The 14,783-nt window shown below is 43.3% G+C and overlaps 1 protein-coding gene across 8 annotated transcripts in view; it reads right to left on the reverse strand.

The window, feature by feature from the left end:
- The window catches only part of myt1lb (myelin transcription factor 1-like, b), a 120,557-nt gene that overhangs the window by 31,648 nt on the left and 74,126 nt on the right, over positions 1–14,783 (reverse strand). For 7 of the 8 annotated variants that reach the window (XM_086127335.1, XM_086127339.1, XM_086127336.1 and 4 more), the window contains 3 exons: positions 13,499–13,914; positions 7,775–8,971; positions 4,813–4,947 (listed from right to left, as the gene is read on the reverse strand). In XM_086127335.1, the coding sequence (XP_085983461.1) occupies positions 4,813–4,947; positions 7,775–8,971; positions 13,499–13,914 (1,748 nt within the window). The remainder of the gene's footprint in view (positions 1–4,812; positions 4,948–7,774; positions 8,972–13,498; positions 13,915–14,783) is intronic. The other variant, XM_086127334.1, reaches the window with a different exon arrangement.

The following is a 14,783-nucleotide window of genomic DNA, read 5'->3' on the forward strand; positions in this document are numbered from 1 at the left end:
GCCACCTCAACTTGCCACAAGCCAATACATTATGCATATCCTAGATTTGTCCTGCCCTCTGCAAAGAGACAGGAAATTGAAGCACCACAAAATAGTCTTCATCAAATTGCAGGATGGGAAGAACGAGGGAAGGAATGCAAGGATGCAAACTCTTGGCGAGAGCAAACGCCTTGCGTCATACATGAGCAAATGACTTGGAAAAACTAACAATCAATTCTACCAATATTGTCGAGAGAAAAAGAAAGCTAAAATGAGCAAACGGTGAAGGAAATTAATGAATTTGAGATATAATTTAATTGTCATCTTTCACATTTCCCAAGGAGCCGTCTGCCTGCACTGTGTGATTTCCCAATTAAATGAAACCACTGCATTAATAAAACATAATCTATCCTGCACAGCAGATGCATTGACAGCGAAAGAGAATGGTCTGTCGCTGAGTTTGCCCTGCAGGTAGTCACTTGTGCGGCGTGTTGTCATCCTTACTTTTAAACTAGCCAAGCAAAGACTCTGTTTTGTGTGAGACGATTGAGCACATATTGACAGGAAGCGAGTGATTGGCTGACGATGCAGTGACTGAACGTATGAGCGAGGTCACCTTTGAGATGTCACGAGACTGCGCAGTCTATGTGTTAGACTTGTGCGTCCTTGAGCACCAGAGGCAAAGGCACGCCCACTTGTTGATCACAGCATTAGGTACACTCGCACCATTTAATGACACTCAATTCAGGAGCTGATCATCTCAGTTTGGACTTTGGACGGATATTGTCAGAAAGTAATATTTTGGTCATGTTGTCATTTGTGTCGTAATTAAAATAAGTGGGAGATTGCATTCTGAGATGCATTGCAATTCAGAAAAAGCCTTTTTGAATGTATGATAATATTTCAAAACAGATTGTTAAAAGTAGAGTTGCAGTGTTAAAAACTAAAAACACTTTTTGTCAAACTGTTCGTTTTGCTCAAACTACAATATTGTGAAAATGATCTTTTGAAAAATCCTACCTGTCTCGCCCCCCACGCCCTCTTTGTTGTTGTTATTATTTGTAAACTTGTCACGGCACGACGAAACTAGCCAGTCAGAGATGATAGAGACAGAATGTGATCCCAAGAGTCTGTCGATCATTTTCCCGTGTGAGCACGTGCGCTCACGCAGGCTTACAATAAAGCACGCGCACCAGCAATCTGCCGGCTACTGCGACGCACAGTCCCGTTGTGTTGATAGTTTTCTTGCCTGGATTATTGCACCGCGGTTAGCAACAAAAGTTAAAAAGAAGGAATTGGCCAGTCCTTGAGACAATTCGAGGGTAAACGTAAAACTGATTTTCTATGCAGAAGGCTGCATCACCGGGCCCAGAAAAACCATCGCAAAAGTCACTGCCTTCAATGTGTCATGAGGTCAGTTGATCACCACGCTCTTCTATTTTTAATAGCTTAAAAATGTGCTATATTGAAAAAGTATACAGTAACATCAATTTGGTAACTTGGGTTGGTTGGAAAATTACCAGTATGAATAAGCCATGCTACCAAGCAAGTCAGGGACATTGGTTGCTGGGTAGTAAAGTGAGGCTACATTCAGATCTTGTGAGGTCACCCTGATGTTTGAATGAGGAAAATCTGTCTCCCAGTCTCCACTTGAAAAAAGTGTTCTCAAAGGTTGAGTTTGCAGGCCAGTCAAGTTCATCCACAATAGACGCATCCATGCATGTATGCATGGACCTTGTTTTGTGTCATGGTGGTAGAGGAATGGGCCAGCTCCAAACTGTTCACACAAGGTTGGGAAAATTGAATTTTCCAAACGCTCCTGTTATGCTGAAGAATTCAAAATTTTCTTCAATGGTGTTACCCAAGGACAGCTTCTGTATAACAACCCCAAATCATAATCCCCATTCCACAAAACTTTCCACTCGCAGGCAGACAATGCAGTCAGACAAGTGTCGAACCAAGACATCGGATTTTCTCATGGAGAAATATGATTTGTCACTCCAGAGAGCGCGTCTCCACTTTCCTCCAGTCCAGTGGCAACGCGTTTCACACCACCTGATCTGGCCCCTTGCATTGCACTTCGTGAAGTATTGCTTGGATGCAGCTACTCAGCCACGGAAACCCATTCCGTGAAGCTTCGTGTACTGTTTTTGAGCCAATCTGAAGGCCACGTAAAGTTTAGAGGTATGTCGCGATTGCCGTTGAATTTTTCGTGCAATGCATGTGCTGACCTCGCTCAGTCAGTTTACTTGGCCTACCGCTTTGTGGCTGAGTTGCTGCCATTCCCAAATGTTTCCATGCAGTTGACAGTCGCCTGCGTCAAATTTAGGAGGAAATTTCATGACTGGACTTGTTGCGAAGGTGGTATCCTATAACTGTTTCATGTTGGAATTCACTGTGCTCCTGAGAGAGATCCATTCCCTCACTAATATTTGTAAAAACATGCCTATGTCTACATGCCTAGCTGATTGATCTTATACACCCGTGGCCATGAAAATAACTGGATCTGATGATTTGGATGGGTGAGCCAATGCTTGTGGCAATATCATGTCCTGCATGCATGTATTGTATGTATGTATTGTATGTATGTGTGTATCACCTCGGGCTGGCTGTTGGCATGTGTCACTCACTGAATAAGCAAGTTGCGCGAGTAGGCGCTTTGACTGCGCAACACACATAAAGATCAAACCGCGTGCATTTCTTAGGCTCCAAAGTTTTCATATTGACAGTTATATTGCATCTACTTTTGCGCACAACATTCTGCGCATTTAGTTTCATTCTTATACATTCATTATTATTATTTATCTGTTATTTATTTTCATATAATATAATCATGGCTCATTGTTCAATACTGCCTTAAAAGCAGCAAGTGGTTACGCTACACCAAATAATGCATTCAAGAAAGGATGATAATGATAGGACAAAAAGACGAACGTGAGAAGAGAAGTAGTTATACGTCCTGAAGAATGTGTGAGGCCAAGTACTGCACTTTTGTCCCACGTGTTAGTGTGTCACTTCTTGTTGCATTTGCATTCCTTTTGGCTTAAAGGATTCAGTCTCCACTCCCCAGCAGTACGTACAAACTTTTCCTGAGCTAGCTGCTTGCTAGCTAGCTCCTGACTGGTCAGAAAATTGTCATTTGCTTGTAATCAAAAAATAGAATGTGCTGTTGTAGTGTTTTATGTTACTTTATAGTCACAGATCGGATTGTAATTTCATGGGGTGAAGGGGTTCTCTGTCTTTATGTGTCCCATGTAACTGATGGGCGACCAGTCGAGGCTCTAATCCGCCGTTCAAACAAAGTCAGCCGGGATAGCTCCGTAAAGCGGAAAAGAAATTGGATGTATGCATCCCATTACATTACGTGTCGATTTCATGTTGTACAGTCAACCAAAAATGCTCTGGAAATGTGAGGCATAACTTGAAATCACTGTGGCACCGGTGGTCTTTACAAGCCTGTTGTTATGTGAACTAATTTCTTTGCCATTATTAAAACTCTCTTTTATTTTGATTGTGATCTCTGTCACAGCAGATCGTATCTTGAATTTAACTGGGTCCATTAATAAAACACATAATCTGTCTTTTATGGAGACATTTTTGCACAAGGTGAACACCACGCTAAACAGCAATGGTGAAGACTCAGGATTGATTCGAGGCTAATTTTTATTGCTACTTCACTTGATATGCAATAGTGAGATATGGTTCAAGCCTTTCCCTTCGATGCGCAATAATTGAGTGAAGAATGCAACGAAAAGAATAGGTTCGGTGACATGGATGGCTGAAGAAGGGCTCGGTGTTATCGACGTCTGTGCTCTAGAATGAAATGGATAAAATTATCAAGAGCAGCCAGTTCATTGCAGAACGCCACGGTCGATTCTTTTCTCCCAGCCTCATAACTTACTGGTGAATAAGCTGCAGTAAACTATACCAACAGTAATAAATCAAGATTATGTTTTAAATTTGTAATTTGTTCTCCAAATTAAAAAAAAAAAAATCTTGCACACTCGTAGGTTTTGGATGAGATCCTCCACTGCACTTTGGCGGGAATGCACATCATAAACAAACAAAAACTTACATCTGGTTGGAAAATGACTAAATATTGACTGTACCTGTGAAACTCTCTAGTCAGTCTATGACAAAAAAATGGAAATACACTGTGGGCGTCAACTACAACCCCCCCCCCCCCCCCTCCTCCCTCCCCCCTATGGCTCCATCTGCTGGAACAGACTGTAGCTCCACTAAAATCCAATGTGTTCTTCCAGTTGCATAAGCCTTCTAAAAAAGAACCAATCAAGCACTGCAGATATTGTACGAATATCTGCATTGTGTATTACTGACAGAATAAATAGACACATAAATAGATCTGCTATCTGAGCTCTGCTATAATGTTCATGCAAATAACTTCAATGGTTATTGGGTTCCACAAAAACACTGCCCCGACACATCTTGGTGGTAATGAAACCTTTCAGCCAATCATGCTGTGAAAAAAAATGAATCTGGCCACATGAGTGGATGTGACCCATGTCTAGAAAGTGGGCAAAAGAGTCTCATGCAAAAACATGCAGCGACCTCTGCATTTCACAGATCAAGTCCTCATTTCATACTTCATCACCACGGCACACTAAGCAGGCAATCAGCGAACAAAACTCTGGCTGCATGCAAAAGGTCACAAGAGAAGTACCGCTGCAGGATGTCACGATCAAACAGTTCAGAAGATACACAAATACACACACGCAGCGAGTGCGACTCAGCAGTGATCACAGGGAGACATGCGGAGTGACACGGTCGGCGAAGGCCACAGTTTGGGTGCTGGTATGAGACCAGATGGCTTACTTTCTGGTGGCACTCTGTCTTTGTGCGGACAGCCCGACAGGCTTCGATGGTGGGGGTACAAGCCAGTCACGTGACCCGTGCCGTCACAGCCTGGTGTCGGACAGCGACTCTCTTTCTTGTCTGCGCGGGAAGCTTCTGTGCGAAAGATTAGATGTTAATACAGCACAATTGGAAATGGTTAAAGTAGCAGAGAGGCAAAGGTCAAATGAATACTTTTTATTTTTAAGTGCCCGGCCAGTTAGTTTTGACTGGGTTCTCTTTCTTTTTTTTTTTTTTTGCATGTGAAAGCAAGCATTCCGTTGAGAAGAATCCAACATTTGATCCAGTTGAGGTTAAAAAAAGAGCCAGCTTGTTAGTTACTCACTGGGCACACCCTACTGATCACAATTTTCATCATATAAAAGTCTCCTAATTTAGATTTCTCTTTGTTGAAAGACATTTGATCCTAACCTTGGCATTCATTGAAATAGTGAACAATTCAACCCATGGCAGTTGTTTGACAAAAAACAGTAGATACTGTATATATTTTTTAAAGTCAGCACAACACTGTACAAAGCATGACAATTATTCACTCACATTCAAACGATTCAACATGATACTGTAATTACATTTTGAGGGATTTTCTTTTTTTTGGTTGCAATTCTGGACTATAAGGCGAACCTAAAGCCATTCCATTTTCCCAAAAGCCGACAGTGCACCCTAAAATCGCATATTTGACAATAAAGATGACCTTGACCTTGCCCTTGATTATACAGAAATGTCCTGGCATGCGTTTGAAATAAATATTTACTGTTTTGTGTATATGAAGAAAAAAAAATCCACAATCATGACATCCATTCCTCTATCTTCTCCAAATCCAGAGCATAAATGAAGTTTATGTTTACATATTTAAGACTTTCTCACTGCTCAAAGTCAAGGACTCTGGATTTGAAATCACGACGCTACAGTACATCTGCTGACTGCAGGAAGACTTGAGAATGTTGTTTTTTTTCGCTCTCTCTTACAGAGCTTTGCGACATAAACAACTTATCATCTTGTACAACCAAAAAGCAACAATATGAGAGACTGAAATGTTCATTAGGCACCAGTATTTGAATAATATGAGGGAGGAGGTGGGTACAGGCAAACTGATGCGTGGCTGATTAAAGATTTGAAACTCTGCAACTCCTAAGGCATGAAGTGACAACCCCACAAAAACCCCAGAGGGTATGAAGAAAGAACAAAGTAGAACAGAATCAAGTGAGGAGTAGGGTTAAGAAGAGGTGACAGAGAGCACACCACTCCTTCACCCAAATAAAATCTGTGCGTAGAGGGTGCTGCGTGTTGTCATTCTGTTGCCCCCCCCCCCCACCTCCCATTCTTTCTGCCTTTGATGTAAACCATCATTTTTATCATTTGGCTTGTTAAGGATGACTTCTTTTGAGGCCCTGGCTGTTAGCATGAGATAAAATACCAAGGAAGTATTTCTAACTGCATGCCTTCTTATACATACATTCGGTTGCCAGCCTTTCCTGGGTGGAAGGCATACTAGAAGGGAGGGATATTGATTGTGGTTTGGGAGGGGCTGTGCTTTGCATAGCAAATGGCCCCATTACCATACCATCTCTGGATAATTAATGTGCAGTCAGTGGGCCTGTTGTTCCTTATCGGTCATTCGGGTACTCCTCCATTCTCATCTTAACCTCATGCTTCTTTCGCCAAACTACGTTCATCCCTGACCTCCTCTTCCCCACCTCAAGCTTTTCAACATGCTGTGTTTTCTAAATCACGCACAGGCACCCCGCCGAGTGAGTGTCTGCTACTATCGTCCGTCTGATATCAAGATTATTATCAGCCTTCCACTCTTTATTCCAGCATCATTCAAGCACCGAGTCTGCAGAAGACTCTCGAAATTAACATTTGTGTGGCATTTACGTTGCAAGATATACCTGCTGAGAATTGGGTGGCATTTGAGGTTTAATATCACCCTGCTGTGAATTAGCATGCTCTTATTTGTGTCTCTTGTCTAAATATCCTGTGTGGGGGGGAAATAATTTAGCCTAATTAAGGCTGAATATTGCCGCAGTAAAAAGATATTATGAGTGGAATAATTTAGACTGGAAGAGGAGTGCCGCATTCAAAGCACCCCGAATGAGTGTTGCACTTGCTCTTTACAGTCCTTAGCTGCAGACAGCCAGCGCAACCAGCACTCGTTATGTTTTGTCCTTCTGCGGGCTCGCTGAAAATCAGACTCTAAGTGTAAAAGTCGGACAGTAGGGTGTAAGAAGAGCAGAGGAATGTATAAATTAATTCACTGCAAAGGGATGCAAGCCTTCCTCTTCCCCGAGTCCTTAAAAATAGGTTTAAAAATAGGAGGCTTTACCCCAAGCTGCATCCCAGGGATGAAATGTACGGCCCTAACAGGCCGTGCAGATTGCCATTACTTATGCCTGACAAGCCTACCCTCTGATGTTTCCATGCTGGCCTATTTTAACAACATAAGCTGCTGCTACTGCTCCTGCTGCTACCAAGATTCAAATTTTCAAATTGGCCGCAAAAAGCTTGTCATAGGGTTATACGGGGGAACTGAGCCTGCATGCGGGTTGTCTGCTGTCTGCAGTGAAGGATGGACAGTAGAGAACACGGTTCGACAATATATTAAATAACATACTGTATGGAGCCTTACGGTGAAGAAAAATCGGACACCCGCTCATTTTGATGAGATTGGATACAAGAGCTGTATCTAGCATTCAATAAGATGCAATATATCGTGTCATGCAGTTGACCAGTCCAGATTGTACCCAACCTTTCGCCCAAAGTCAGTGAGGATCGACTTTCACTGTTCCATGACCATTAAAGGACAAAAGTGGTATCAAAAATGGATTGATGCAAGGATTTCATGTTTGTTGTAAATTTCAGCTTTGGCATTGCATCTAATGAACATGCACACGTTCTTCTGAGCATGTCGGTCTGAAGCACTCACCTTTATGATAGAAAAGCTTCTTCATTCCATCAGGGAGTCGCCCTTTACGCTCAACCGCATAGGCATGCCGTGACCCGTGGTCATCATGGCTATACCTCACGCCGTCTCTCCTAGCTGCTTCCGTCTCCATTTTATCCCTCAGTGCCTTTGCACGTTGGGACTCCAGCGCGATAGCCTTTTCCAGCAAGGAAAGGTTGCCTTTTGTCATGTCAAACACTTCCTCTGACCTATCTGACGTCACAGAGGCCGTGTCTTCGTCGAAGTCTCGGTGGTGAAAACGGTCCGCTTGCACACAACTGGCAAAGGCTTTGGATCGCGGGCTCAGCTGCTCCTCAAGCTTCAAGAGATTGTCCATGTCTGAATAGTTCCTGTCCAGCGCTCGTCTGTCGTCCTGGCTATGCTGGAACTCCCCATAGCCGTGATGTTGGGGCTGCTGATTCATGTCCCCGCATTGGTAATGATTCTGCTGGAAGGACCCGTTGCGATCTATGGGCTTTGTTTCGCTAAGTTTCCGAGCAAGATCGAAGCATTGATTCCGTAGGCACTCCAGACTGCTTAGACACACTTCCTCATCACCGTTTTCGAATTGTCCATTACCGGTGGTCTTACTTAGTCCGTTCCCACCGTTGTGCACACTTAGGCCGTTGTGGGAACAGTCTCCGTTTCCAGCAATGCCTTGCGCGTAGTCCTGTCCCTCCAAATTGTCCGACAACACAGCCCCATGTCCCTGTGCCAGGAGTTTGAGCGAGTCCACAGTCTCTCTGACCACGTCACTATGAACGTCCAAACTCAGATCGTGCTGATTACCTCTTGGTGCGTCCTCGCACTCTTCCTCTTCTTCCTCTTCTTCTTCCTCCTCCTCCTCCTCCTCCTCCTCCTCCTCCCCTTCTTCTTCTTCCTCCTCTTCTTCCTCCTCCTCCTCTTCTTCTTCTTCTTCTTCCTCTTCATCCTCCTCCTCTTCTTCCTCTTCAGCACTGTGAGAGGAGTTGCTGTTCATCTCTGACTCCGTCATTGCCCGGTTGGCGGCATCTTCTGCGATCTTGCCCAGGTTGAGCAGCGACTTGGCCACAAGCTCGTCATAGTTCTCGTACTCATCATTGTTGTTGTCGTCCCTCTCCACTGTGGGACCTGACTTGCCGCCGCCACCTCCACCTTCACCGCCACTGTTGCCCTCACCACCACTCATCAGCTCCTCCTCTGTTCAGAAAGAAAGAACAAATGGCTTTTAATTTCATTTACATCATCCCATTTAACCATAATTCTGGGCTTGGTCCTCTCTCCATTGGATATTTGCTTCCGCTAATAATGTCCTTTGAGTCTTAACAGCGGCTTGTGTTCTGAATTGTGAATCAGCACAGGAAGCTCGACTGCAGTTTGAAATTATACCAGGAATAGATTTTCTTGGAAATGTCATGGAGCTGCTTTGTTTGCCGCAAATGCAATTTTGAATGATGATGATAAGTGCTATAACTAAAGTCACGTCACATTTGGAAATTCTTTTTCAAAAAAAAGTTTCATTCAATGTAACGTGAGAAGACAAATGTAGTTTTGCTTTTGTTTTTTTTAGACCAACCTCTCGAAGTGACCATAATCACATTTAAGACTTCTTTTCAGTTTATATTCTGACAGGCTGAAATAGGTTCCCGAACATTATTTGTCAGTAATTTACAGCTCTCTCTCCCAGAGCACTCCCAATCTTTCCGTTCACATTTCTGGTTTGATCCAACAAGACGAGTCGCGTTTACACGTGTTTACAAGCACCACGTGTCCGTGCTACAGACAGTATACAGCGGGGGTGCCCAAGTCCTGTGTTCAAGATTCCCTATTCAGCCTGTTTCAGATGTTTCCCTCCTGCAACACGCCTGATTCAAATGATCAGGTCATCAGCAAGATTTGTAGAAGCTTTATAAAAATACTGATCAATTGAATCAGGTGTATTGGAGGAGGGAGACATCTAAAACAGGCTGGATCGGAGCTCGAGGACCAAACTTATGCACACTTTGTATACAGTATTCCTGCGGAGATACAACAACACAATATGTTAAAAAAAATGAAACAAAAAAAAAAGCACAACTAGAAGATGAAGAAAGTGATGTGGGCGGGGGAATCTCAATCTTTATGCTAAAGTTTAATTGGGTCTTCTTTGCGCCATCCACCTCAATTTCTGATTCACCGTCAATTTATTCTGTTTTGAATTCAATACAGATGAATATTTTGGCCAAAATAAATCAACACCCCCAGTCATACTACTTCGAACATTGCAAGAACAAGTGGCCAGGGAGAAGTTGCAAATATTTTAACTCAATCTTTTTGGCAGGTTTCTTAACTGCTTTGTAAAACTTCATCAAATTGAAAAGCGTTGATCTTCGTTACTCACATCCAGCCCAGAGGCTGCAAAAGTATTTACAATTTGTTATTGTCCAACACACACCCTTACTGTAGGTTTCTGTTACTGTGTTCTCAAAGTTCTTATCAAGTTTCGTAATCATCCATCCATCCATTTTCATTCCTGCTTACCCCGTTCAGGGTCTCCGTGTGCCGGAGCCGATCCCCGCTGACTTCGGCAGCCAGTCACAGGGCACACAAAGAGACAAACAACCATACAAACTCACATCCACACCGTCACTGAGCGGGAACCGATCCCACCTTGCCCTCACACTACCACTCCACCATTGATGATGTGAAGTAATTAGTAAAATAATACGAGAAAACATTTGGGCAAAAAAAAAAAAAAAAATCGGCCCACAATTTGGCAACCTTGACATAATTTGCCCCTCGTTGAGAACTAATGTACCGTAAGTTATGTATGATGTCAGGTTCTTGACATGCTCACTGTGTAAAGTGCCTTGAAATAAGTTCTGTTTTGAACTAGCACCATGTAAATAAAAATGACATATAGACAAGGAGATGCCAAAAAAAAGCCTTATTTCTAAAATTAAAACGTCCAAAGAACAAAATTGATTTCCTTTGATGTTTTCATCATTTTGGTTCTTGGTGTTTCTTGCAGTGATTAACGTGTCTCCTATGTTGCTGTTTGCCGAACAGGCATTTACGGCATGCTCAACCCAGGCATGTCCAGCTCTGGGCCTGGAGGGCCGCTGTCCTGCCTGTTTTCCATCCCTCCCGTCTGCAACATACCTGATTCAAATGATCAGCTCATCAGCCAGCTGTGAAGCAGCGATAGAACAATCCTGATTTGAATTCGGTGTGTTGCAGCTGGAAGAGATGGAAAGGACCGAGTTTGGACACTCCAGCTCTACCCCAGAGTTGCCGGACAAAAAATTGGTACCTGAGTGTTTAGTTTTCAGGTACTGCCAACAATTGACAGCTATGCAGTCTTCGACTGTATCCAATCAGAAGAGCTTCAATTGTACAGGAGACACCTGCTGTGATTAAAGATCTACATAAAGAAACTTTTCTAGATTCGTGTGATCAGATGCATTTTTAAGACAATGTTTAAGCCTTCCTTTACAGTTTCAAACATTCACATTCTTAAAACTGTTCCATACATTATGATGGATGTGGCTACAGAAATGCATTTGGTGAATACTAGTGTCAGGGGTTTCGCAGACACACACGCACAGACCGAAACCATTCTACGAAGACCACTATTGCTGCTCCTCAGCTAAGGAGGGAACTGTCACAAATGTCCAGGCAGATATTTTGACAGAAAAAAGTCTTCTAACAGAAGCGTCTTGCACTGGTGGGGTTTAATTTTCGATGGTGTGACACATGGCACAGGGAGGTAATTAGAGGAGCAATCACAGTACACAAAAGGAACGTGGAAGTGAAACAGATTAAGGGAGGAAACGGGACGCTATCCTGCCGTGAATTGGCTTTGGATTAGCTGCAGCGATGTACATGACACAGTGGAACACAGCAGCAGCTCCGGGATGTCACCTCTATTACGTTTATATGATTGCAATCTACAATCCGGAACCGCTGTCGCGGGGTGAATGTGGAGTATCATGCTGATGCATATGGAAAGATTTCTTTTGCACTTCTATGGGAAAATACTGCCAATTAAAACGCTGCAAGGTATTAAATTCTAATCAGGCAAATTATATTATGATTACGGAGCTCAGTGCTTAGAATGAGTGTGAATAATGTCTGAAATGCATCGTGTGCTGGGTGTTAAATGTTTCCGGGTAAAATACATGGCCGGTAAGGAGCCGGTCTCGGTGTTGAAGGCTCGGCTGCAGGATGTAATGAATCAGTCTATGATGGTGTTTTCACATATTTGCAAGAAAATAAAGAGCGCGGCTGCTCAGGCACCACATCAACACTTTGGGTGGGTAGAACTGAGCGTCAAACGGGGTTAACACACTCCCCCCTCAGAGCCTCACTCTTAATTGGACTTGAAGGCACTGTCAGGTCCAATCGCGATGCGGGGGTGCAAAGCAAAGTCTGCTGGAGAGAAACCTGCCAAATCCGGTGTTAGGCACGTCAAAGAAGATTGGGGAGGGTTGAGAGGTCGGTGGGGCCAACATATGGGCCAGAAGTCTCCCGAATCCCAGTCACAAAACTAGCTACTTTTAGCATCAGTGGGTGGTGGCTACAACAGCGAAGTGAGGTAGTGGGGAGCATGCCTGACTCGCAGTTAGCAAGTCTGGGTTTGAGTCTCGGATGGAATAACTCTGTGGGGAATTTGCATATTCTCACGTGAGGTACCCGAGCATTCCAAACACATGCACATTAGACCAGATGAATAGTCTAAAAACATTGATGCCAAACACATCATTTACATATTTCTTGCGAAAAGCTAGACTGAAACCATAAATTGGTTTCATTTTTAATAACAGTGAGATATTGCAAGCACTTTTGCTCGCAAACCCTTTTTAAAGACCACTTAAACTGTTTTCTTGTCTTCTGATTTCAAAACTATCCATCAATGTGTTGCGTCCACTGTATACAATATGATGAGTCAATGCTATACATAGACGGTTTCCCTCTTCTAATGACAAAAATGACTGATACCCCCGTTTTAAAATCTAAATTGTCCTTCAATGCAACCGTGAATAGTTATTTGTCCACATACAGTATGCCCTGCAATTGACCAGTTCAGTGTAAGCAGGGAAAGCCCCCAGTGAAACCCAAGGAGGACAAGCAGTGTCGAAAATGGATCGGTGGATTTATCACAGCACCGTTTTGTGTGTCAACAGCAGTAATATTTGTGCAATTTAAGATTGATGAAAGGAAATGCTTGAGACACAGGTGTCATATATCTCTTTTTTCTTGAGCAGTTCTTCGACTGGATCCAAGGTGATGATTAACCATTTCATTCAGAAATAGTTGCGAAAGTGGTCCAAGCTGAATTTAGACAACGTTTAAGATAATTATTTTTTTCTATTACAGGGAAACAAGTTAGGGTTCTATCACTGCTGTCATTGCATCAATAGAGTGGAATAAAAGATTTGAAATGACTGCATACACTTAGCAAAATCTGTAAATGAATTAATGAATGAATCCTAAAAACAAAACCCTCACAGGAATATGCGATCACAGACATGCTGTTCTTCCAGAACGTTGCTCCTGATCTCATCCCTCATTCGAATGCAAAACACAATGTTTGAACATCATGTCGACCAGCCCCAAATACTTCACACAGCCATCAAATATGTAAATACAAGCATGAATATGCAAATGACGCACACGAGGAACTTTTCTTTTACACGCTAATGAAATTGCAGCATAGTTTTCCGATGTGAATTGCAATTTACTCACCTTGCCCTTGCTCCCCTTCCTCCTCTTCCCCCTCTTCGTAGTCCTCCACTGCCACTGTCTCCTCCTCTTCCTCCTCTTCCACCCGCTCTTCCTCTTCTTCGTCTTCTTCTTCCTCCACATCTACCTCTTCCTCACCCTCCCCTCTCCCCATCTCGCCTTCCTCATGCTCCATTTGCTCTTCGTTGTAGTCCATATAGCCTTCAGCCTCCTCCACCTCACCCTCCTCCTCCTCCTCCTCGAGCGGTCCATCCTCTTCCTCCTCTCTGTCGTCCATCTCCTCTGTTCCATCCGTCTCGTAGCACTCCTCCATTGTCGAGTTGTCCATGTCGTCGAGGTAGGTGCTTTTTTTGGGGGAGGTCGCCAAGGTTTGTCTGTCTAGACTCTTTCTCTTCTTGGCCACGGGGCATCCATACACACTGCATGGGAGACATAAGAGAGAGCAGCCATTAGCGCTTAGGCTCACCTGGACATAAACGTTCACTTTCTTTGCGGGGGGTCTCTTTGTTCAGGTGCTATGCTCCACAAACTGAAGGAAGAAGCACGACTTGATTACACATTGTTATTACAACAACAACAAAAAAGTATGAATATAAATATTTTACTCCTTTAATTAGATTTGAATAATGATTGTATTCATACTGAAATCCAGTAAACAGTTACATGTTGCTGTGTTTTCTATTTTAAGCCGAACAGAGGTTTAGTTCATTTGTGTGCAGGTTAAACCAATTTGTTCTTCAGGCGAAACAAAATCACGCAGTGCACTCTGCAAACACGTCGTAGCAGACTGATGTGCCTTTGTTCTGACATAAACCCAGCACATCAAAAGACAACTGCCTGTCTGGAATTGTGATAAAAAGGGGAAAGAGACAACATGAAGTCTGATTAATTGAACCGTGCCAATGCGTGTAATATTTAAATTCATTCCTCGAGGCCCCCATTTTTTTTTTCTGAAAGAGGAAAACAAATCCAAATCAGATCATGTGTGTGTGTGTTGTGGCTATCGACCACACGGGCTTCAACTATTTCCCTCCCGCAAGCTCAAAACAGCTGCCTGACCAACGTGTATGTGAGTATGGAATGTGTTTTCCCATTTAACAGAAAGTGCGTGCACGTGTGTGGCTGTGTGCACAAATCTGGCACATTTGAACAAAAGCAACCCACACAGTCAGAATTTTGATGAGCCCTGAGTGTTTTGGCCATCAAATAAAGCCCCTTTCCAAGCTTGGAGCTAAACACGTTTTGGGCACGTTCACTGGGCTGTGAAATATCCCTGGGCTGCTATTTT

The sequence above is a fragment of the Hippocampus guttulatus genome, chromosome 13 (genome assembly GCF_054856545.1).
Source record: "Hippocampus guttulatus isolate MCC_2025c chromosome 13, RoL_Hgut_1.0, whole genome shotgun sequence".
Classification (NCBI taxonomy): Eukaryota; Metazoa; Chordata; class Actinopteri; order Syngnathiformes; family Syngnathidae; genus Hippocampus; species Hippocampus guttulatus.